The 24735-nt window shown below is 33.4% G+C and overlaps 1 protein-coding gene across 1 annotated transcript; it reads left to right on the top strand.

Annotated features, from left to right (window-relative positions):
* Positions 1–8618: 8618 nt before the first annotated feature.
* Positions 8619–11564, top strand: LOC148782497 (alpha carbonic anhydrase 7-like). Its single transcript, XM_088865332.1, has 6 exons — positions 8619–8820; positions 9336–9445; positions 9605–9707; positions 10563–10730; positions 11167–11220; positions 11347–11564. Exons 1-6 carry the CDS (start codon positions 8701–8703, stop codon positions 11446–11448), a joined length of 657 nt encoding a protein of 218 aa, XP_088721458.1. The 5' UTR covers positions 8619–8700; the 3' UTR covers positions 11449–11564.
* The last annotated feature ends 13171 nt before the right edge of the window (positions 11565–24735 follow it).

The following is a 24735-nucleotide window of genomic DNA, read 5'->3' as shown; positions in this document are numbered from 1 at the left end:
TTACGTTTTAGTGTATTATTCCTCACAAATATAACAACTCAATGAAGTTCTTACCCAAACATTAAATAATACCTCTTGTATTGCTGCTACTTGGTTTCGATGGCTTCTCTCCAACCTTGCAATAATGTATCTGACCCCTTCCATAATCTTGTGGGGTTGTTCAGGTGTCAAATAGAAAAATTTTGGGTTGAAGTAGTAACCTAAAAAATATATAGGTAGAAAAATGTCATTTACAATTTCATAAAAAAATGATTTAAACTGAAACATTGTAATGATATAAATATATATTTACCAGCATAATGAATTGGACGTCCGAATTTGGTGTTCCACCTCTTTTCTATAATCTCGATCACTTTGCTAACAAAATTACACTTCTCCCCAATAGCTGATTTCGCCCTCTCAATACCTTCATAAAGGATACCCATGGTAGCTTTCTTATCAGTATCCACCATTCTTAACACCGTGACCAAAGGGGCAGTGGCCTCTACAACACTGGAACATCGAGATTATGTTATCCACTTTTACACCGGTACTGGACTTCGAGAGGCGGTCATTTAACCACTCTTCACAAGTAAACAATCTCTTTAATGCACCTTCAGATTGTCGAATGGAGTCCACAGCTAAGTAATCGGTCGTAAAGCGGGTTATGGCAGGCCTGATTATCTCTTTTTTCTTAGAGTATTCTCTAAACAGAAATAATATTTTCGAGTGGTTGTATATAAATCTCGACACCAACCTTGCTTCATCTAGAGTCTCCTTCACAATTTTGATCTCACCGATTTCCTCTAACATAAGATCGATGCTGTGTGCAGCACACGGGGTCCATACTAGATGCTTCCTCTTATCCATCAACTTGCTGCCCGCAGAAACACATGCACGCGCATTGTCCGTAATAAACTGGACTACATGCTTATCCCCCACCTCCTCCACTATCTGATCATATAGTCGTACGTAGAAGTTTGCATCCTTCTTCGTCCCTGATACGTCTTTGCTAGACAAAAAAGCTGTACCTTTTGGGGAATAGACCAAGAAGTTTAAAAACTCCTTTTTGCTAACTTTATTCAACCAACCATCACTCATGAGAGTAATTCCTGTCCTTGGCCAACTCTGTTTATATTCTTCAATCCACTTTTTAACTTCCTCTACCTCTTCGTTTAATATTGGCCCACTGAGCTCATATGCTGTCGGGGGTTTTACCCCGGGCCCGGCTCTCTGGATTGCACTAACCGTAGGTGGAAAATATGGGCTATTGGCTGCATCAAAGGGAATCCCTTTATCGTAGAACCATTTACCAACATATCTCCCTAACATGTTTCTTGTACCTTTAACCATGCCTTTTAAGGTCATCTGTTGTGACTTAGGCTTTGAGAGAAATGGGTCTTTACGACCATGACCTGCAATACTGGCACTCCTAGGTAACTTAGAAACAATTTCTTCAACAACTGATTCTTCTTGATACATATTGCCACCAACCTCTCCATACATATTTGAGCTGGGCCCGCCATACATGCTCGAGCTGGACCCGCCATGCATATCTGAACTAGGCCCACCATGCATATCGGAGCTAGGCCCACCATGCATGTCTGAGCTAGACCCACCAGGCATTCTAAACCCACATTCCCTCTGATATTGTTCATGTAAACTCAATCTTGTGGCCATGTCCAACTCATTATTATATTGCTCTTTTAGGTCATAATTATATTGCTCTTCTGTATCATTCCTGCTTGATGGTGTATATAAACTAGCATTAAGAATTGCCACCATCTGTTTTTTTACATTACTAGGGACACTAGTGCATGCAGAAACTTCTCCCTTAACCCCTGCCAAGTGTTGCTTGAACCTATGTACCCCACTACTTATCACTCTTTGACAGTAATTACAAATAATTTTGTCTTTCTTGTTGGGATCAAGTCTGACCCCATGTTGCCATGCAGGGTCTTCTGTAGATCTTGACATGATTCAACTGTTTTAAGATGTAAAAAGTTTAAATTAACCTGACAGTTCAAAAAGAAAAATAATCACCATATGTAGTGATAATATGTTGCGGTAGTTCATGTAGTCATATTCATTGTTATTTGTTATTGCAAAATACCTTTTTTGACAATAATATTTCGTACATATCAATTACAAACATTTAGAATAATACAAAATGCAAGCTCCAAACATGGCTACAACTCAATTATCAAGAACATACATTTTTTGCATTAAAAAATTAATAATAAAAACAATTCTTCAAAGAGCCGGCTAACATCAGTCATTCCAACTTAAAAATCCATGAACAACAGATAAAAAAAATACAGTTTTGTATTGAAAATATAATAACATGCATTTTTTTGCATAAATAATCCATCAACATACAATTTTTTCAACAAAAACTTTAACAATAAAAATTTAAAATATGGTTTAATACCTCATGATAATTAAAACCTTGTCACGATTTTCACATCTTTTCGAAAAATCATCAATTTTCAAAAAATTCGATCATGAAAAAAAAAAAAAAAAAATTACAGCAAACTCAAACAATAAAAATTAAAAATTAGGTTTAAATGTTTAATACATCATGATAATCAAAACTTTATCACGATTTTCACATCTTTTCGAAAAATCATCATTTTTCAAAAAATTCGATCATGGATAAAAAGAAATAAAAAAAAAAAAGTACAGCAAATTTTTAAAAAATTCAATCATGGATTAAAAAAAAAAATTAACAAATTTTCAAAAAGTTCGATCATGGATTAAAAAAAAAAATTCATAAATTTTCTAAAAATTCGATCATGGACTACAAAAAATTCGTTCATGGATTACATAAAATTCGATCATGGATTACAAAAAAAAAAAAAAACATAAAAAAACAAAAAATTCGATCGTGGATTACAAGAACAAAAAAAAACAATTCCATCATGGATTACAAAAAATTCAATCATGGGTTACAAAAAAAAAAAAAACACAAAAAATTCGATCATGGATTACAAGTAAAAAAAACAAACATTTTGATCATGGATTACAAAAAAGTCGATCATGGATTACAGAAAATTCTATCATGGATTACAAAAAATCCGATCTTGGATTACATAAAATTCGATCATGGATTACAAAAAAGTCGATCATGGATTACAGAAAATTCTATCATGGATTACAAAAAATTCGTTCATGGATTACATAAAATTCGATCATGCATTACAAAAAAAAAAAACAAAAAAAAACAAAAAATTCGATCGTGGATTACTAAAAAAGAAAAAAACAATTACATCATGGATAACAAAAAATTCATTCATAGATTACAAAAAACTCTATCATGGGTTACATAAAAAACAAAAAACAAAAAATTCGATCATGGATTACAAAAAAAAACAAACATTTCGATCATGGATTACAAAACATTCGATCATGGATTACAAAAAATTCTATCATGGGTTACAAAAATAAAAAATAAAAAATAAAATTCGATCATGGATTACAAGAAAAAAAAACAAACATTTTGATCATGGATTACAAAAAATTCGATCATAGATTACAAAAAATTCTATCATGGGCTACAAACAAAAAAAAAAAAAAAATTTGTTCTTCACAGAGTCGTTTTACATAAGCGATTTTAACTCAAAAATTCACCTCCAAGTGAATAAATTACATCCAATTGACTATATTTTCTGATAAACAACAATATAAGGAATCAAAAACCTAAATTTTTAACACATTATTTCTAATATATCATGAAAACAAAATCAAAAGGCGGAAAAAAAAAAAAAAAAACAGCGGAATTTGGTTCCGCAGACATCTCACTGTTCATATCAAATTTCTTGCTGTAATTGACGAGATTACGTAAAATTGAAAATTTTAAATCATACTAGACACAATAAAGATTAAAAACCCTAATTATTGAACTCATTTTGTTCAAAATATGCCATGAAATAAATCAAATGGCGGAAAAAAAAAAAAACCCAAAGTTCTTACCTGTTTTTGTGAACCGAAGCCTTCAATCTCCAAAAAAGTCTGTTTTTCTCAACGATTATCACAAATTAGTAACAAAATCTTTTGATTCACAGCTTTAAGATCAATATGCCTACAAATTTTGAAAGATTCATGCCCTATTTGGCATGAAATTTTAGAAATGGCGGAAACCCTAAACCCCGAATTTTTCTTGATCCAAAAACAACCAATTTTTCCACCATTAAATCGTTAAAAAAGCTGAATAAAGCTGTTTACAGCCTGAAAAACAGATCACGTGCCGAAAAAAACAAAAAAACTGATCAAAAAATGACAAATTTGAAAAAAATCCGTGAAGAACACTGTGCAACCCGTGTTCTTCACGGACTCGCCGATTCCGCACAGTGAATAGGCGAGTCACTGTGCGGAATCGTCCGGTTTTCTCTAGAACCGGACGATTCCCGGTTTTTGAACCGATCCGGTCCCTTTTTCGTGAATTCCGAGTCGAACCGGGCGAGTCCGGTTTGACTCGGCGATTTTTAAAACGCTGGTCTAAATGCATGGCACCCAAACAACATTGTCCCACTTCGAAAAATAGTAGGAGTGCAAAACCCTATAAAACTTACTCAATCTCTTCAAGCAGTAGCAGGGTATGATGAAGTGGCAAAGCCATGTGGTTTGAGTGGGTCACTAAAGTTTAAAGAAAATATATATCCCATTTAAAAAGTCATGACGTCAGAATCACATTTTACAATTTATTGTGTAGCAATGTTGATTCGTGACATCATCTATTCCAAATAAGATCACCAATGTTTTAAACACCGGTTGAATGTGAGTTTTTTTGGGTTAATGGCGAAGTATTAAAAGAATGTGGTAAATAAGGTAATATTCAGATTGTTTTTTGGGTTAATGGCGAACTATTAAAGGAATGTGGTAAATAAGGTAATATTCAGATTGTTTTTTGGGTTAATGGCGAAGTATTAAAGGAATGTGGTAAATAAGGTAATATTCAGATTGTCGTAGAGGGAACGTTTTGATTTCGTTAGTTCGTATGAAGAAGATTGTTTAGAATAGAGACTACACATTGTTTGCCCTACATTGGAAGGCTCCTATCGTTTATGGTTATATCTTCCAGCAGATCGGGTCACCAATTTTTTAAACCGGTTCAATGTGACTTTTTTTGGGTTAATCGCGAGGTATTAAAGGAATGTGATAAATAAGGTAATATTCAGATTGTCGCAGACGGAACGTTTTGATTTCGTTAGTTGTCGTATCAAGACGATCGGTTTAGAACCGAGACAACTCATGGTTGGCCATACATTGGAACGCTCCTATCCACGCTAGGGCTGCCAGTGTGCCGGGCTGGCTACCAAAAGGCCCAAAACTGTTTTGGGCCAGCCCGGTAAGTCCCGGAATAGAAATAAAAGCGGTAATGGCCCGTTCCCGACGGAAATTCATTTAGAAACCAAGCCCAGCCTGGTAAGGCCTTTGAATTTTATGCAAAGCCTGGCCAGACAAGAAAGCCTACTAGGCCTATTGGACCTAGCCCGAACCATTCCAGGCTTGACCCAGTTTTTATTATTATTATTATTATTATTTTACTAATTAATTTTTAAAAAATTTAAAACCCCTTTGAGGAATGAAAATACTAAAAAGGTTGTTTATCTCATAATTAAATTCGAGATTTTCGGTTTTCTCTCTCGTCAAGGCATCCAAGTCCCCGCTCTCTCTCTCTCAAAAATCCAATTAGAAACCCATTTTCTAGTCCATCTCTCTCTCCAAAAACCAGTCCACATCTCTCTCCAAAACCCATTTTTGAAAGAGAGACACAAGAATGTTTATACGCATTTTGGTTCGGCCCTTTAAAAGCCAGGCCCACCCGATAATGGCGGGGCTTTCAATGGCCTGCCCCAGGCCCGATAACTATTTCCCATGTTTGACCTGTAGCTTTTGCCCTATGAATTGTCCAAAGTTGATTTTTCTGTGTGTCTCTCTCTCTAAGAATCCGAACAGCGATAGTTGCAAGAGTAGCTCAACACCATAACCTACGCCATCTTTCCTCCTCCCTTGGCTTTTGTTCACAGTTATAGAAACCATATATTGTGTTTTCTATCTCGTATATTACAAGATATATTGAGTTTTTTTATTTCGTGGAATTACTATTGAGTTTTTTTATTTTGTGGGATTACTATTGTAATGAAAATTTTTTCTAAATCTTTGGTAAATCAGAGATACTGGTTTACTTCCGGGTGACGTAGGCATCACGGCCGAACCATATATATGTATTGTTGGTTCTTCTCTCTCAACACTATTTCTTTTATTGTAAATTCTACATGGTATTAGAGCAGGTTGTTTTATTGCTGAGCGTTGATAACTCCATAGCTGGATTTGTTCCCATCGAACCTTTGTCTGGTTCAGTGATAGTATACTCATGGGCCACAATTAATATGACTGGTAATTTGTAGTGTCTATCTAACCTAAAAAATAATAAAAATATAAATCCTATGTTTATTGCTAATGGTTCTTTAATTCATATCCATAGTGTTGGTAAGATCAATTTCTTCTCCAAGTCACAAAACTCTGAAGTCCTTTTTGTTCCATCATTTTCTTCAAACTTGATGTCTGTTAGTAAAATTAATCAAAGCATGAATTGCAATGTTATTTTTTCTCCCAACTCTGTGATTTTCCAAGACCGGGCCACAGGGAAGAAGATTGGTGAAGGAAGATTGTCTCATGGGCAAAAATCATTTAATCAAGAGAATAAGGCTTTGGTTGCCAGTCAAGATAATTTTGATGTTAATAAATTGTGGCACTGAAGATTTGGACACCCTTCAGATAAAGTTTTGAAAAATCTTAATGCATTTTCTATCTTTAAACTCTCATTCTTGTTAAGTTTCAAAAGTCTCAAAACATACAATATTTCCTTTTTAGTCTTCTGTACATGTTTTAAAGAAACCACTTTATTTGATACATTTTGATGTGTGGGGATCAACCCCAGTCGATTGTTATGATGGTTGTAAACATTATGTTACTTTTATTGATGATTGTCCTCATACTACTTGGGTATATTTATTGAAATAAAAAACATCAGTTTTTCTATGTTCAAAGAGTCTTCCAAACTGATTTCCACTCAATACAAAAAGATGAATCTCAATGTAAATTCTAAAAATATCGATCAAAGAGTAATTTAGTAGATTTTGGTAATTCTATAAATTTAACCCTGTATGTATGTAAATCTCCCTATTTTTTATATTATTGCTTTTACAATTAAAAAAAGTTCCTATAGAGCCGAAGCTCTGAACTATCAAATTAGAGCCCAAATCAAAAATTTCACTAGAAGAAGTTGTTTTGATGCCCAAATATCCTCAAATTGATCAACTCAGCATCAAGATGCATGGACATGAGAAAAACATGGATTTCAAGTTTCGAAAATAGTGCATCTTGTAACGCATTTTTGGACCATCAATTTTCAAGATTTTCATGTTGTTATAGATCTGCTAGATCTAGACCATTTCCGAAGCTTTAAATTTTATAATTAAAGATAAAAAATATTTTTTAAGGTTATTACATATATTTCCAATATTTAAACTAGTTTTTTTTAACATTAACACATGACTTTTATGGAAAAAAGTGAAATTACAAGGGGAACGAAATACATAAAGATACATCACACAAATTTGGTAATCACCAATGAGGATTGAAAAGGACCACCCTTGGCAATAGAATCAGCTTCAGCATTTGCTTCATGGTAACAATGAAGTATTTCAACATCAAGTGACTGAAGAACGTCACCAATTTCATGAAAAAGGGAAGAGAGTCTCCAAAGAGCTCGCGCTTCTATATTACACAATGATATAATATTCGTTGAATCCCCTTTAATAACCTTTTCTGTATCAAAATTTAAAAGCAATTTAATTCCCTCCAATAAACCGCTAGCTTCTACTTCATTGACTATTGTATTAGCACAAGGACCAGAGTAAGATTTCTCGACCCTATTTGAAAATGTGTTTTACTTTAATTGTTTAGAGCCTCGGCGCTACTGCACCTTTTACATTTAGATGGCATGGTTTCACACTTTCCCCATTGAATTACTTTTTTAAAAGAAAAAAAAAGCCTGAAAGATATACCCTATTAGTCCCAACACAAGAAAAGAATAAAAGAACAATAATAGAGAATTCATTGAAGTCATCACGGGTGGTACGGATTTTGAAAACCCTATCATAGTTTATTGTTGCTTTATCGGTATCAATTCCTCGTCTACGAAAGAAGAACCCGCCGACCAAATCTTTGTGCACGGCATATATGCATTACATGGGGCGAGGCTATAAATGCTTACAAATTCGTTCGAGTTAGAGCGAGAGACACATTGTGTAGACAGAGGATCGGCATGGATCTATGCAAGCCTACCCTTTGCTTCATGTCTTCTGTCATTATTTTTCTCATCATAACACAATCCGTTCCTTCGGCTTCACAGGAAGTTGGTAATCTTTGCTACCCATTTTCTCTCTCTGTCTTTATATACTGCAGTTTTTGTTTTCCTTCTATTTTTATCGTCCTGCAATTTCTTCTGTTCCTCTCTTCCTTCTAAATCTAATTTATTTCTGGTTTTTACTTTTGTATCCTCTCTCACATGATGTTTTCTCTCTCTCATATGAAGTTTTTGTTTGATGAATGGTAGAGGATGAGAGAGAATTTGATTATTTGGAGGACAGTGAAAGGGGGCCAAAGCACTGGGGCGAGCTCTATCCCGAATGGAGGGCTTGTAGCAATGGGGATATGCAGTCTCCCATTGACCTGCTTCACGAAAGGGTGGAGGTTCTGCCAAATTTGGGGCGATTACAGAGAAAATATAAGCCCGCTAAAGCAATCCTAAAGAACAGAGGCCATGATATAACGGTATCTCTCTCTCTATATGTGTTGTTTGAACTTAATCAAGGGAAAACTTTATATAGGGTTGCAACTGTAGAAGTACAATGCACCTCCAAAATCTATCGAAAAAGGTTGTTTTAATGTTAAAAGACGTTCTAATTGATCATCTTGATATCGAGATGTATGAATGTGTAAAAAAAGGAAATTTTGAGTCGCAAATATAATGCATCTTGCAACACATTATCTAAACTGTCCATTTTCAAGATTTTCACATGTTTATAGATCTACATGATTTTAACTATTTTTTAAATTTAAAATTTAATTATTAGATATGAAAATACATTTTCAGATAATCCTAAAAAATTGTACATCAAAATTACATGTTGTAATAAAATTTAGAAGTATGCCTAAATTGGATTGTTTAAGGTTGCAACTTTATTGAAACCGCAGCCTTAATTAAACATTATTGTGTTGTTTGAACTTAATTAAACATTGTTTTCTCTCTACTTGTTTATGTGTGTAACTATAAATTGATGTGGCAGCTTAAGTGGGGGAAAAGTGGAGCTGGAACACTTGAAATAAACCAAACGGAGTATGTTCTGAAGCAATGTCATTGGCATTCACCCTCCGAGCACACTTTCAATGGTTCAAGGTAAATTAATTAATCAATTATGCAATGCATGGGTCTCTGTCCTTTTGACATCATTCCGTCTGTGACCTTTTTGTCCTGTCGCGCACTTATTGCAAAACTTTAGGGCTTTTCACATTTACTTCCCAATTGAAGGAAAAAATTGGGGGTTGTTTGATTAAGATACCATTTAGAGGTGCACTTGGTTCACCAAAGCAAAGATGGGAAGAATGCGGTGGTTGGGATTACCTATAAAATTGGCAGACCTGATACCTTTCTTAAGGAGGTAATCATGCTCACTCTCTAACGGTGTTTTATTTGGTAATTAATTGTCTAACAGTGTTTTCTCTTTATTAGTGCAAAAGTCGACGTCCTTCCGAAGACTATTTATTTTTTATATAAAAAAGTCACAATCATTACTAGCTATTGGATGTAATGTTTAATGGATGGAAATGTGTCATAACATTTGAAAGTTTTTATTTTGGACATTGTGTCTAGTTAGTGGCCCATTCTTAACCACCCGATTTTACATCTAATGATCAATAATAGTTGTGAGCTCCTTGTAATAAAAATAAATGATCTCGTATACATTTCCAAAAAATAAATGGTCTCTAGCCGAAAATCCATTTAAAAATAGGATTTCTCTCCGTTTTTGTTAAGGCTTCTTATCCGTCTGCGGTAGGCCTACAAACTTCAATGCTCTTCTTTTTACTTTGCTTCCTTTCTCTTTTCCAATGCTTCCCTAAACACTTTTCCATGGAAAAGTGATTCGCGCGCCACTAACTTTTTTTTTCCAGATTCATGCAAATCATAGTTTAGATTTTCAAATTTTAAATTCAAAATCCAACTTATTTATGATATTTTATAACATATTATTTAGACCATCTATTTTAAAGATTGAATCGTTATAGATCTGCTTGAGCAGCACCGTTTTTAAAATTTAATATTTTTCAATTAGGGATAGAAATAACTGGAAAACACAGTATGTAGCATCGTCTCTTTCTCCATCCCAAATTTATCTACGTTGGTCGACATGCTTTTCCTTTTTCTTTCTCTCTCTTCATTGCTTTACTAACAAAATTTGTGACGATTTTGTGTGCGATTGAAGAAATAAAAGAATTCGGTTCTTTGATCATTTCAGCTCATGGGTAATATATCATCTATTGCGGATTCTAAAAATGCTGAAGCACAAGTGGGCGTGGTGGATCCAAGGCACATAAAGATGGGTAGTAGAAAGTATTACAGATATATGGGCTCTCTTACCACTCCACCATGCACACAAGGCGTTGCATGGAATATAGTCAAGAAGGTTTGCGACTCTCTCTCTAAATCTTCGTCCTAAATATGTTTTATTGCAATTTCCTCTCTCTATCGAGATTTACCAGGATTTGCACCCAATGTTGGCCCCTTTCCACCTGACTTTGTTCAAAGCTCGCACACTGATTCTCTCTTGCTACCTCTCTCTCCCCCCTCTTTTGGTATTCTCTAATGTAGCCAAGCATAAGCAAGGACTAGTTTGTTTGTTAGCAGGGCACTACCCAAGCTCTACCAACTAAATAATTAAAAAAAGAAATAATGAAAATTCAGATCGATCGAAGGGCAATTTTTTTTTTTTTAAAAACAAAATATGGGTTGACCAACTTACTTTAATTTTCACCTATATGATGAGCATTTCGTATTTTACATAAATTTTATTGTCAGTAAGTAAATCACTCCAATTTAAATTTTGATAATGTTAATTTCAGGTGAGGACGGTCTCTAGAGAGCAGCTGAGGCTCTTGAGGGCTGCGGTTCATGATGTAAGCCTTTCAACTTTCATAATTATATATATACATTACTGCATGATTTATCTAGTTTAGTGATCCATTTATTTTGCATGATGCCTATTAAATAAATAGTACCAATTGTGTCTAATTATGTTACAGGAAGCTGAGGCGAACGCGAGGCCAACGCAGCCCATCAACAAACGAGTTGTTGACCTCTACACTCCAAGGCGTCTTTCACCTGCTCTCCATTTTTTACTTTAACATATACCAACATTGAAGAAGTACCCTTCAATTTCTTTTGTTCATTCTTTTAGGGCATGTAATTTATTTGTTACTTGGACAATAAACATTATACTAGATTACCAGTTCACATTAAATTTTATGCAAATATAAAGAAGTGCCCTTCAATTCTTCCATATTTGTCGTAAGGATCGATAAGAAATCTTTTAGTCTGTTCTTGGTGTTTAGTGATTCGCCTTGTTTGGAGTTTTCGCAACCGGTCGGATTCGTGATTTTCTGTCTAAAATAACTTATTGTATTTATAAGTGCATAATGTTAGAGAAGTTGGGATCCGTGGGCCACATTGTACACCTGACCTTTCAATAATAAAAATAAAAAGGATCGGTTCAAATCGGTCGCAATCCACAAAAATAAAAAGTAAATAAAAATTAAAATAGGAGTTTATGCAGTTGTGATTTAGGGGGACTTAGAAAAATAGTAGATAAACTTAATTAATATATATATATATATATATATATATATATATATCAAAAAAGATTGTGTAAACCCATGGCGTACACCTACAGTAAACGCCAACAGCCTAGATTGAATTGGGGCCGATCTGACGATCACGAATATCCGATAGTGTTTGAATTTGAATTTTTTTTCTATAAATCCAAAGCATTTTAAATTTTAGGCGTGTGTTCTTATCATCAAGGCACACCTAATAAAAATATAAAAACCATAGTTCATGAAAACAAATTAACCAAAATACCCCTAAAACTTTTAGGGGTATTTTGGTCAATTTATTTCATGTAAAATATTTTTCTGATATTTTTCGTACATTCGCCTATTTTGAAAAAAAAAAAAAACGGCAAAAATTTCAACTGATTTGAATTTGTAAAATAAAATAATTAAAATTCAAACACTACCGGACATCTGTGATCGTCAGATCAGCCCATATTCAATCCGGGCCATTGGCGTTTACAGATGAAATGGCTATCACAAAGATTTCTCCTATTGAAACCACATTTCTAGAAGGTTTGCTTTACTTTGATTGTTTAGAGCATTGGCTCTATAAAAACTATGCCTATATATATATATATATATATATATATATATATATATATATATGATAGCCTTAAAATATATTTTTATCTTTAATTATAAAATTTAAAGCTTAAAAAATAGTGTAGATCAAGATGATATGTGAAAACATGAAAATCTTGAAAATTAAGGTCCCAAAATGCATTACTAGATGCAGTACTTCCATAACTTAATATCCATTTCTTTTCTCATGTCCATGTATCTTGATGTCGAGATGATCAATTTGATGATATTTGGGCAACAAAACAACCTCTTATAGTGAAAGTTTTGAGGTAGGCTCTAATTTGATTGTTAAGAGCCTAAGCTCTATATAAATGATTCCATATATATATATATATATATATATATATCTAGGGAAACGTTTATATAGAGCTTAGGCTCTTAACAATCTAGAATTTGTATATGGGTTTGTCTAGAGTTGACAACCCCTCAAAATACAAAGGTTCAAGCTAGCAGGGATTGTGGTGGGTGTATTAAACAAAACAATCATTACTTTTTTATTAAAAAATTATTTAAATAGGTAACTTTACCATTAAGCAAGAACAAATTTGAAAATTTTTTAAAAGTACAATGGCATTTTGGAAGTTAGTGTTCTAGAATTTTATTTGTAGAGTGCCATTGTTCTTTAGTTAAATTTCAATTTTACCCATTATGGAGATGACAAAAGTACCATTTGTTTTGTAGTAATATTTACAAAATTGCCCCATAAAAGTAACTTTTTTTAAAAAATAGACTACAAAATTAATAAATCCACCTTTCACAAAACTCTCTATCTTGAACCTTTGTAATTTGAAGGGTTGTGAAGTTTATAATATCCCTATATATATATATATATATATATATATATATATATATATATATATATATATATATATATATATATATATAGATATATATATATATATGAGAGTGTCGGTTTCATTTGTGTAATTTAGAGAATACTCTCCCAAAAATAATGAGTAGGCGTATATCTAAAGAGAGGGATTCTAAATGATAGGTGTACATCTAATGAGATAGTAGTGAGAAATCCTAAATTTTAAAGAGTGGCCACGTTTCTTTTTTGTACCTAGAGAGAGATCCTAAATTATAGGTATATATCTAAAGAGATAGGGAGAAATCCTAAATTTTAGAGAGAGGCCACGTTTCTAAAACACTGCATTAATTATATATAAGGCAAATGTATGTGAATGTGAGAGAGAGAGAGTACGCACAAATAATAGGAGGCCTACATGGATTTCTATGCACCTACAAATTTTAGGAGTATATGGATTTCTATATAGACCTTTGAATAATCCAAGGAGGTCAGAAGTTGTGCGATAGAGAGAAATTATAGAAAGGTATTCCTTCTAATTTGAAAGATACACATGAAAGAGAAAATAAATAAAAAATAGTATAAAGATATATCCCAATATAATTCAAGAAAGAATCGAAAGAAAAGAGTTGTGCAATAAGAGATAAAATAGATGAAGATATTCTTTCTAATTTGCAAGATAGACATGAAATAGAAGATATTAAAAAATTTATAGGAGCTACCAATTTTTCGCACAATTTTTTAATAAAATTTTCCATTTGGAGTATCACGCATTGCGTCGAGTTAATAAGGTATGCTTTACATTAAGTATTATGTGTATCACGCATAACTTCGAGTTGATACGGTATGAGAATCTCAATGTTTTGCATCGTGACAATTGATTATATCAATTTATGCTTATGGAATTATTAGTTAAAACTCTAAGTCATAGTTTTCCATCATCTCTTACACAGATTCAGCTAACTTTTTTCTTTTTTTTTGTATGGTACAGCATATGATCACAGTATGTATTGGCCCAATCAAAGAAGATGCATTAATCAACAAGGTATGGTTAGTTTTTGAAAGAGTTATATATGATAATCCCTCATGTGCCCACCACTGTTAGAGCCATAAAGATTTTGTTAAAGGAAGCACATATAGATGCTTGTTAAAGGAAGCACAAAATTAATATGTCAATGTATAGTTAATTTTTTTCTAATATTTATTATTTTTCATTTTTTATGGTGGCTTCTTGTCTATTGATAAAAAAATACATGGTAATTATCTAACTCTTTTGATTGTAAATGAATATTGAAGGTCGTAAAGACTTTATGGTTTCTGTTTAAACATATTATTTTAAAAACAATTTACTCATTATTTGGTATTATTTATTTTTATACTAATTTTTTTGTATTATACTTTGATATATAATTTTTGTTATAGAAGTATTCTACTCCATTTTAGGGATCAAAATTCGTCAACATTGGCACTAGAAAGACTTTTTATAGATTTCTTCTCGATATTTGGCATGCATTACATAAATTTATATTTTTAAAATGAACTCCATTTTGACCTTTTGCTTTTTAATTTATGTGATGCAAACAAATATATTAACAAATTATTTGGTAGAACATATTTTTTTAACATAGGCTCTTTTATGATAATATAGGCTGACGTGTTTTATTTTAATATAATGTTAAGGTCCATAGAACATATAGAGCTATTAGTTTAGGTGATGACACTAATAATTTAGGTGTTGAGCTAATTTTTTATATTTATATTTAGCTTTAAATTGAAATGTTTGGTAATTTATTTATGTAATTAACATATTTTTTTAATTTTTTCTGAGTTTACAATTTTAGATTTATTAATTTAAATGATCTATAGCTATTTTATCCTTTCATTGGGTTTTCCATCATGTTCAATGCACATTTATAAAAACACTAAAATTTAACCGTAAAGATTTCCTATAGAATTTCCAATCATTAAGATGTATCGTTTTTTCTATTTAGTCAGTATTTTTTATTAGCCTCTCATTAGATTCTTTGTGCATTAAGAAAATAATTTATCTTTATGCAATAAATTTTTTCTCCTTTTTTATGTTAAATTAAGCTTGGTAAATTTGTGTCTAAATATTTTAGGCCTTCCTTTATTTGGTTTTGTACTGTTTATTTTTTATTTATGGATAAAATTTTTACAATTTCCAAAATAATCGTTTCTATGTTTTTATTTTTAAAAATATTTCAAACAACCACCCTGATTTTCTTTTAACTCTCAATATTTTAATTTAAGTACATCACTTCATGCATTGGAGATACTTTTTATGAATTTTGAATTTTTTTTAGTTGTGACTTTTTAAATAGTTTTCAAAATTATGTCCATTATTTTTATTTTTCCCAATATTTTATGCTTTCATTTCTGATTATAACATTAGAAAAAGAAATTTTTTTTAAGAAAATTTAATTTTTATTTTTATTATTTGAGCGACTTCTAAAATATTATGAATTTTTTTTTATTTTAATCTAACATTAAAATAAAATAAAAAAAGTCATTCTTTCATTTTATTATTTAAGCAACTTCTAAAGGATATATTGGCTTAATTTATCATTTTGATGCTTAATGTTATCATGTTATTATGGTTGTTATTATTATTATTATCATTATTATTATAACATTAATTTTATTTTATTGTAATTTATAGTATATGGTTGATTTATATTATTATGGTTATATGTTATTATTATATTAATAATATTATATTAGCAGTAATATAATTTATTAAAACGTCATTTTATGCTTTGTTTTATTTTTATATTACTATTACTGAATTCTATTATATATTATAACTAATTAATTATTTCTGTTCGTTTTGATTAAAGATTATAGCCTTATGATTGGGTTTGGGTTTCCTGTAGTTAACGTCTTCAATTTGGTAGTAGGCGCGTGAAAATAGAGCGAAAGAGAGAGTACCAAGGTTTTGCAGCAAGTGCTAAAATAAAATATTATAAGTAGGGTTTTTCGGTAATGAAGTTTTGTTTCTCATAGGCAAGTTTATATGACTATTTTGTAGAACAAAATGATTATCTCTTCTTTTATTTTTCTTCTGCTGTCTCAGTTAGTGAGAGAAGACTAAGAGAAAGAAGAGAGGTGACAGAGACGGTGGCTAAGCTCGCCACTTGAGAAAGGGCTCGGCCTGCCGTCTCAATCAATGAGAGAAGATAAAAGATAGAAGAAGGGAGAAAATGAGAGAGAAAGACGGAGGCGGCAGCTGAGCGCACCACTTGGGAAAGGGCAGCTGAGCGCACCACTCGGAAAAGGGCTCTGGCTGCCGTCTCTGTCAAGAAAGAGAAGGCAAGAGAGAGAAGAGAGTAAAACAGGGACAGCAGCTGAGCCCATCACTTGGGAAAGGGCTCAGGCTGCCATACCAGTTAAGAAAGAGAAGGCAAGAGAGAAGGAGAGAGAAAAGAAAAAAGCAAATAGAGAAAGGAAAGTAGAAGAGAGATTATATATATGCATACCTTCCCAAAACCAGTTCAATCTCAGTCCATTCCTAGTCCGAGCAGGCGATTCTGGATTTGGACTCTGCAAAATAGTCTTTTATGTATTAGAAAATATCTCTCATTTATAGTCTAACGATAATTATATATGGGTAATATTGTTCATAATTTAAGTGAATTGGTTATCCAATATTAAGATAAAAGTTAATGATAACCATCACCTCAACTCTCTCTTAAAGATAACTACCTATGATAGGTTAGGATAAAAGAAAGAAATATAATAAGAAAAAGATATAAGGTGATGTTGCTCATTCTCCCTAAAGAAGTAGTAGAAAAGAAAGTTTGGAGTAGAAAAGAGGTGAAACCTGATCTCCTTATTTGAAGACTAGAACGACAAGCCATTGTCTTTTATTGCTAGATCATGGTAAGTATGTTTTGATTTACTGTTTAATTCTTGTTTTTCAATAATCATGAACAATGATCTAAAAAGATTTACATGTTTTTCAAGTTTTTAAATCTGTAAATTTGTAATATGTGGTATCATAGCAATGATTGGCCTGTTCATAAACACTGAAAATAAGTTTTCATATGCAATTTTTAATGGCATCAAATTCTGACCATCTCCTGTAGGCCTCGGACAAGTCGCATTCTTTACATTTTAAGTCCGTGCTTAACCCTGCATTTTCTAAATCTAAAGTTTTATCTCTCCTGTTTTGGAAAGGGTTTTCCTTTCTTTCTCTCTCTAAAGATTTGAGATTTCACTCCTTCCTTATTTTGGATTTATGTGCACTTTCTTTAAAATTTTAAATTTTTTAAAAAACGACGTGTTGTCATCTTTCTGTTTTTTTTCCTCCTGGGATCCTCTTCATCTCTCTGTCTCTAAACTTTTCACCGATTGCACACATAGTGCTTGTTTTGAGCGTAAATGTTTTTGATTACGCACAATGCAATAAAAAAAAAGTGTTTTGATTGCGCAAATTTTTTTTATTGTATTGTTCATATTGTGTTGGGGAACCACTAGTCCATGGTTGAGAACATGCAACAATAACATCCTCATGTAGTAGGTTGGTTTATGCTTCTAGCAATTGTGTTGAAATGTTAATATTTTTCTCGAGCATTAGCCTTTTGGGCTCTTTTAACTTTATCTTGGGTTTCCGTTTTAAAGATTCTTATGTAAAATATGTTTTTCTTATATGGTTTCTTCAGTTATGAGATATCAATTAGTGTTTTGGCTGTACTGATAGAAGGTATCGCAGTATTTAGAAAATGTGAATTTTCGTTTTAAAATGGATTGCAAATTTATCTGCTATTGTTTCTTGTGTAATCACTTATCCATTAGCAAACTAAAATTTTCCTATAGTAAATAAGTAAAAGCCAGGTTAAATTGGTTTAGTCAATTAAGGGTGGGTAATCCTTATTTTAAACCAAATAAGTTGGAGTGATTGTGTAACCGCAACAATCATGAGAACTTGGATGGTATTAAAATATTTGATGATTCTTAATAATAATTTATTTATTTATTTATTTTGATAATAAAAAAAAGAGGTTTGAATCATCAGGGAGCCTACAAATTGGCGGAATAGGGTGGTTGGTGTGAGTACTGCAGACTTAGATGACGTTAAACTCAAATGAGTAATGTCTTCATTATATATAATGTTTGTGATCAACCAGCCCTATAAAAGACATAAGGATTGATTGTTCACTAACAATAGACCGTTTAAGTGTCATCATTTCGGCCCATAGGAGGGCTTGCGATGATGCACCGATTTACTAAAAGTTCTTGATTTTAAGATAATGAAATGTTAATTACTCAGTTTTATGGGTAAATACAGTTTTGTGAGCTTGTTCTAAAAGCATGGAAGGTCTAAATTCCTCTGCACTTACTGGATACTTAGCCAGGATTGAAACTCTAAACGGATCTAAATTCTCTGATTGGAAGCAAAAGATTGAGATCACTCTAGGCATTTTGGATCTTGATTTAACCTTACTTGAAGATGAACATCCCAAACCCAACAATGAGAGTGCTACTAAATAAAAAACTAAACAGGATGAGCCTTTTGATTATAAAAGGTCTCTAGGTAAGACTATACGTGGTGCTATTCCTGATGAGGATAATGCTGAGAGTTTCATGAGCAAGGAAGAAGAACAATTTGTAAGTCCCATTAAAGCATTGGTGATCACTCTTATGACAAAGTTACAGACCATAAGGGATGACAGGCATTGCTTTGTGAGGGACCATATTATGCAGATGATTGATATCACAAATCAATCGATGTCTATGGACATGGAGATCTCAGAAGGTTTTTTTGGTGCAATTCATTCTCGTCTTTGCATGCACAGTATGTTAGTTCAAACTTGCTTATAATACTCATAAAGAAAGTGGAATTTGAATGACGTTCAAATTATGTGTGTTCAAGAAGAAGAAAGATTAAATCAAAATAAGCTAGAAGTTGCCTATTTAGCAGAAACTATCTCAAGTAGAAAAGTAACTTTTAGAGCATTAGAAAATAAAGGTTATGGGACATATGCAAATTATCAATGAAAGGGGACTACTCCTCAAATTCAGAAACAAAATGACCAAAAGGAAAGAAAATATTTCTTTTGCAGAAAAAATTGGCAGTTGAAGAGAGATTGCTTTCAATATAAGAAGCAGTTGAAAAATAAAGATATCCATCAACAATCAGAGACTCATTGATGGATAATGAAGGCTTGATTAAGATAATAGGAGTAGTTAGGTTAACTCTTGATGGTAGTTTTGTAATAGACCTGAAAGATACTGTTTATGTACCAACTGTTGGGCATAATCTTATATTAGTATGAAAATTAGATATTTATAGTTTTAATGTAATTTTCCCTATAAATTTCTTGTTATTTCATAGAAAGTATATTGTGGGTTTTGAAAAATTATGTGATGGTCTCTATAAAATAAATTTTGATTTTTTTTTTGTTTAATCTCTTTTATCCCTTCATGTGTGTAATGTGAAATATGAAAATGTTAGTGAGAATATTTTATGTTGTGGCCTTCTAGGCTAGGAAACTTTCCAAGAGAAAGGCTACAGAGAATAGTCAATTAAGGAGCATTGTTTTTAACTCAAATTTGCCTATTTCTCTATGGGGGGGCCTGAAGACTGTTGTTTTCTTTTATTGCTTGGTCATGGCATGTATGTTTTGGTCTACTGTTTATATTCTAGTATTTCAGTAATCATGAACAACGATCCAAAAAGATTTATATGTTTTTCAGGCTCTTAAATCTGTAAATATGTAATTTATTTTTACATTATATGCACTTTGTTAAAAGGAAAAGTTGTTAATACATTAGGGGACACACGTTTCTACAATTTGCATGGAGTGCAATTTTAGCCTTCAAGGAAGGACTACAAAAATGAAATTAATTGCAGGGAGGCATTAGTTCAAAACACCCCACCCAAAATCAAACAGGGACTCATTCCGGTACTTGTCCAACTATCGCGTTTCCTAAGTTGGATTGCTAAAAAACCTAAAAGAATTTAAAAATAAAATAAAAACCAGAAACATGGAGATGATTTAATGGTTTCCTAGAACAGGATTGCCCAACTCAATAAAATGTAGTATGCCTCAAAAAGTGCTCCCAATGTATCATATTATGCATGTATATCCTCAGCAAAAAGATTTTATTTCGGAGTGTTTTTGCAATCTCAGGATATTGGATCATAAAACCACGAAAATATTGTGGAGGTGTTCAATGAGTGGTCCAAAATCAAACTATTTTAGCATACATTCCTCTACTTTATCACCACTGCACATGCTTGTTATGCAGTATTAAAGGAGAAATTACATTATATAAACCTGTAAATATAATAATTTATTCATAAATAATAATTATCTGATGGTACTTGCCTTTTGAAACCAAAGTACTGCATACATAAATTGCAGCCTCCTACCTAATCAATGGGTGGTAAAAGACCTACCCATATACTTATTTTAAAATCGAGATAACAGAAAACACGACATAATATTTGTGTCACTTTCTAAGACTCATTCTTGAAGATGTACGCTTGTCCCTGGTTCAGGGGTTGTATAGGTCTTGCATTCTTCTCAAATTCCTGTCGATTACAAAAAAGAAAAAAAAGCAGCATCAGTCTAGAGAATTTTTCAATTCTTTTTTCTTGGTTATTAAGGTATGAGCTAAATGAAATATCTCACTTCTTCAACAGCGGCCCTTAACTTTCCCAGCTGCGCCATTGATATGGTCTTCACCTGTAACAAGTATATAGAAAAATGAGAAGTCTTCGCCTTTTGCCATTAAACGACTCCTTAGTTCATGCATATAAGCTCACCAATAATGCCCCCATCTCATCTCCACTATTGAAACCTCACATAACTCTTAACTTTAGGTAGGAGCCCTCACATAAGTCTTAACTTTAGGTAGGAGCCCGTGCCCTAACCGAAAGTGTAAGTTGTGACAAAGGTGGAGATGAGTTTAAGATCTTATAACTTTTTTTCTTTCATGAGAATTTATCAAATCACTTTTACAAATAGTTAACATTGTATTTGATTATTGGGTAAGCTTTCTATACTTCCCCATAAAATTTGGTATGTGTCATCATCTTAATGAACCTAAAAAATATTAAAAGAATAGATTTTTAAAACTAAAATAACCAAAAATACGCTTGAAACTTTTAGGGGTATTTTAGTCTTTTTTATTTTATCGGGAATATATTTTTATATGTTTCAAGGCATGAGTTTAAGAGAGGTGTGGACACCCAAAATTTGACGTTAAAATATTTTGTAGAAAGGAATTAAAAATAAAACAGTGTAGAGAAGTGACATTGTGATCAGGTCCATCTCAGCCTTCTATTCAGATCGGACCGCTAGAAATGGGAAATATATAACTTCTCTACAGTAGGGGAAGTATAGAAAGATTTTCATCAATTATTTAATCACATTGCTACATATAGGCTGGGCAAAGGGCAAAGCAGTGTGGGCCTGAGGCACTACGACTTTCTTGGCCATGACACACTATACACCACTCAAGTTGAGTTGAGCTATGAAATTCCTTGACCAATCCTGGCCTAATCGATCACATGTAATGACCCGGGCATAGGACTGGCCGGATTGAGCAGCATGGCCCGTTGCTAGGCCTATCTACATGCACTTGGAGCAAGATGCAAGCCAATTAAGCAATTATAGCCTCCTTAGGGTATGTTTACCTCTTTTATGACAGTCCAAGTGACTCCCTCATCGCACGGAGGAGTTGTGAGGGAACCAAAGTATCAATAGTATGATTCTCTCTCCAAATCTATTGCATGATCCGGGTTCACTAATCCAACTTGCTCTTCAGATCACTTTTCATCGTCGATATCGTCAATCTCATCCATCACCTTCCAACAACCAACACACAGAAACATTAGTATAATCAAATACTCAAATCTTCATGCCCACTTGAAACCAGAGAGGCATTAGTAAATCTAAATCACCTCACCTTCAATAGGAAATGATCTTGCAGCCCAACTTTATCGATCACTGCAACTACGGCAATTCGTCCATCTGCGCTGCAATGGACCATTTGCATCTCCAAGTCATATCTAGAGACAAAGGCTACAATATTCAGCTGCTACGTACTTATCATGTGAATTCATGTCAAGAGACTTATTTAAATGGATGGTGGAGGTCAAAGAAACCTTTTTGCATCTATTGAGAAAATTAAAGGTCTACCTGCCAGTCTATGAAAAGAACAAGAGGCTATTGTTATAAAACATAATAGTTACCAGGAGCGCCTAACTAGGGTGCACTCCAGCTCCGGAACCCAGCTCCGACGCTCTGTAGCTGGGATCTTGATCGGAACTCATTCTCTATTTTTTGGGAGCTCACTCCTATTTTTAGGATTCTCGATTCCATTCACAATGGAGCTTGCTCATGATACTACACAGAACGCGTTCTTTAAATTTTAGGATCTCATTCCTGAATAATTAGATCCCCGCTCCCAGAGTTTTAGGAGCACGATCCCTACATTTATGGAACTCCATCCCTATTTTCCCGAAACATCCTAAAAGAAAATTCTTAAATAAAATTAAATTTTAAAATAAATTAATAATATTTTAAGCCAAATTTTAATAAAAGTGGAGTTCTGCCATGGAGCGTGGAATAATCATGCACAGAACGCGATCCTTCCTTGAATGGAGCTCAATCCTTTCCAAAATAAGAACACGGTCATTCTTAGATGAGGGCGCAATCCTGTTGTCGATGAGACCACGATCCTAATGAATTGTGAACACAATCCCACTTGTCATGGAAAGCGCTCCCGTTAAATAGGAACCTCGATCCGATGTATTGGGAACGCGCTCCCTGTTCATACGGGATCTTGATCCGCTACTTTTACCCTCACCGGAACTCGCTTCTCGAGCTCCGGAGCTTTGGGCAGATGTCGCTTCGATGCTCCTACACTCGGAATCAGAGCCATTCCCGCTCCCGCTCCCGTTAGATTACCACGAGTTTAACCAGGGCGATACTATACTTTCATAGCTTTTAAAGACATTAAATAAACAAGAAGTTGGTGGTGGTTGTTTCAGCAATAGTGCCATTAAAATTGTAAATATCGAACAAAAAGCAACTCAAAACTTGAAGAGTTGCGGTAGGGCAGACCAGTAACCATCTAAAGTATGTTCATATGGAGAATGCCAGTGAAACTCCCCAAGTACGAATTGGGTTCCATTGATGTGTATCCCACCAGCACTGCCTTTCTCCCATCCCAACTATTGTCAGCAACCAAAACATGGAAACTCTATGAATATCCATGAAAATGATTTTAATTACATGTAATGAAAAGGATAAAAAAATCTTGATGTAGGGGAAAATGATTTTAATTACATGTAATGAAAAGGATGAAAAAATCTTGATGTATGGGAAGTTGATTTTAATTAATTGTAATGAAAAGGATGAAAAAATCTTGTGAATTTGGCTAAATCTTGAATTGTTTATGTTTTAATCAATTATTCTCACCCAAGGTGAGGCACTTGTGGGTGTGCTGATGCGTACTTGGGTTAATACATTGGATATGGATTTGGGTAAAAAAGGGGGAAGTAAATAAAGAAACCTGGCCAACTGATGCGTCCAAAAGTTTTGATGAAAAGGTCAACAACAACAAATTTGAGAATGGGATGGGGCTTTGGCGGTACTACTGTCAAGCCCCATGATGAAGTCTCTGACTCTATTCTTATGAAATAGTGGGGGCCTAAATCCCCATTGACTTACCTTTTTGGAAAAGGGGTTAGGGTCGTGATGGTAACATCCCCTATCTCTTAATAGTACGTTGTAGCTTCTATTCTCGCTGATAACTTCAAAAACTACTACGGATTTTAAAAAACCTTGTAGAGGCCTATATTCCCCACTGTATTTACCCCAAAGAAAAGGCGAGCAATAAGTAAAAGACCTTCATTTTCCAGGTTGTAAAAAACATTGTTTCAAGGCAACATTTGCCCGTCACTAATGAAAACCAAGATAGCGGATCATCTCAATCATATTTTGGATTCTCACACCCCAATGCCATGGCCAGAGTTAGGAAGTTTGGCCTGTGCAGGCTCATATCGAGCCTTTAGGCTCTTTAAGCTATGGTCGTTTATGGCATTTCCATGAATGATATCAATGGGTGATTGCATGGCGCCCTTGGAGCATGCCACCCATTTAGAGCGGAGCCTGCCCCAATTTTCCGGTCCATTCCTGCTACCTTCCACATAGCTGAACTCAGCTTTCTCAACTGCAAAATCATCAAACCACATCATTTTGACTTTGCATTTCTAGAGAAGCATTGAGAAAAAGAAAGTACACAATGAAAATAAACCAGAAAAGAAGAAGAAAATGATGCAAAATAATAAATGAATATTATCTCATCGCATAGGAGGGTGAACTGAGATCGAAATATAGTGAAGAAACTGTTGTGGTTTTTGTTGTTCTTTTCAA

Source organism: Amborella trichopoda, chromosome 4 (genome assembly GCF_054954075.1).
Source record: "Amborella trichopoda isolate Santa Cruz 75 chromosome 4, AtrichopodaSantaCruz75HAP2 v2.0, whole genome shotgun sequence".
In the NCBI taxonomy this organism is placed as follows: domain Eukaryota; kingdom Viridiplantae; phylum Streptophyta; class Magnoliopsida; order Amborellales; family Amborellaceae; genus Amborella; species Amborella trichopoda.
The sequence above is the reverse complement of the archived record's forward strand: the minus strand, read 5'-3'. Positions and strand labels throughout refer to the sequence as shown.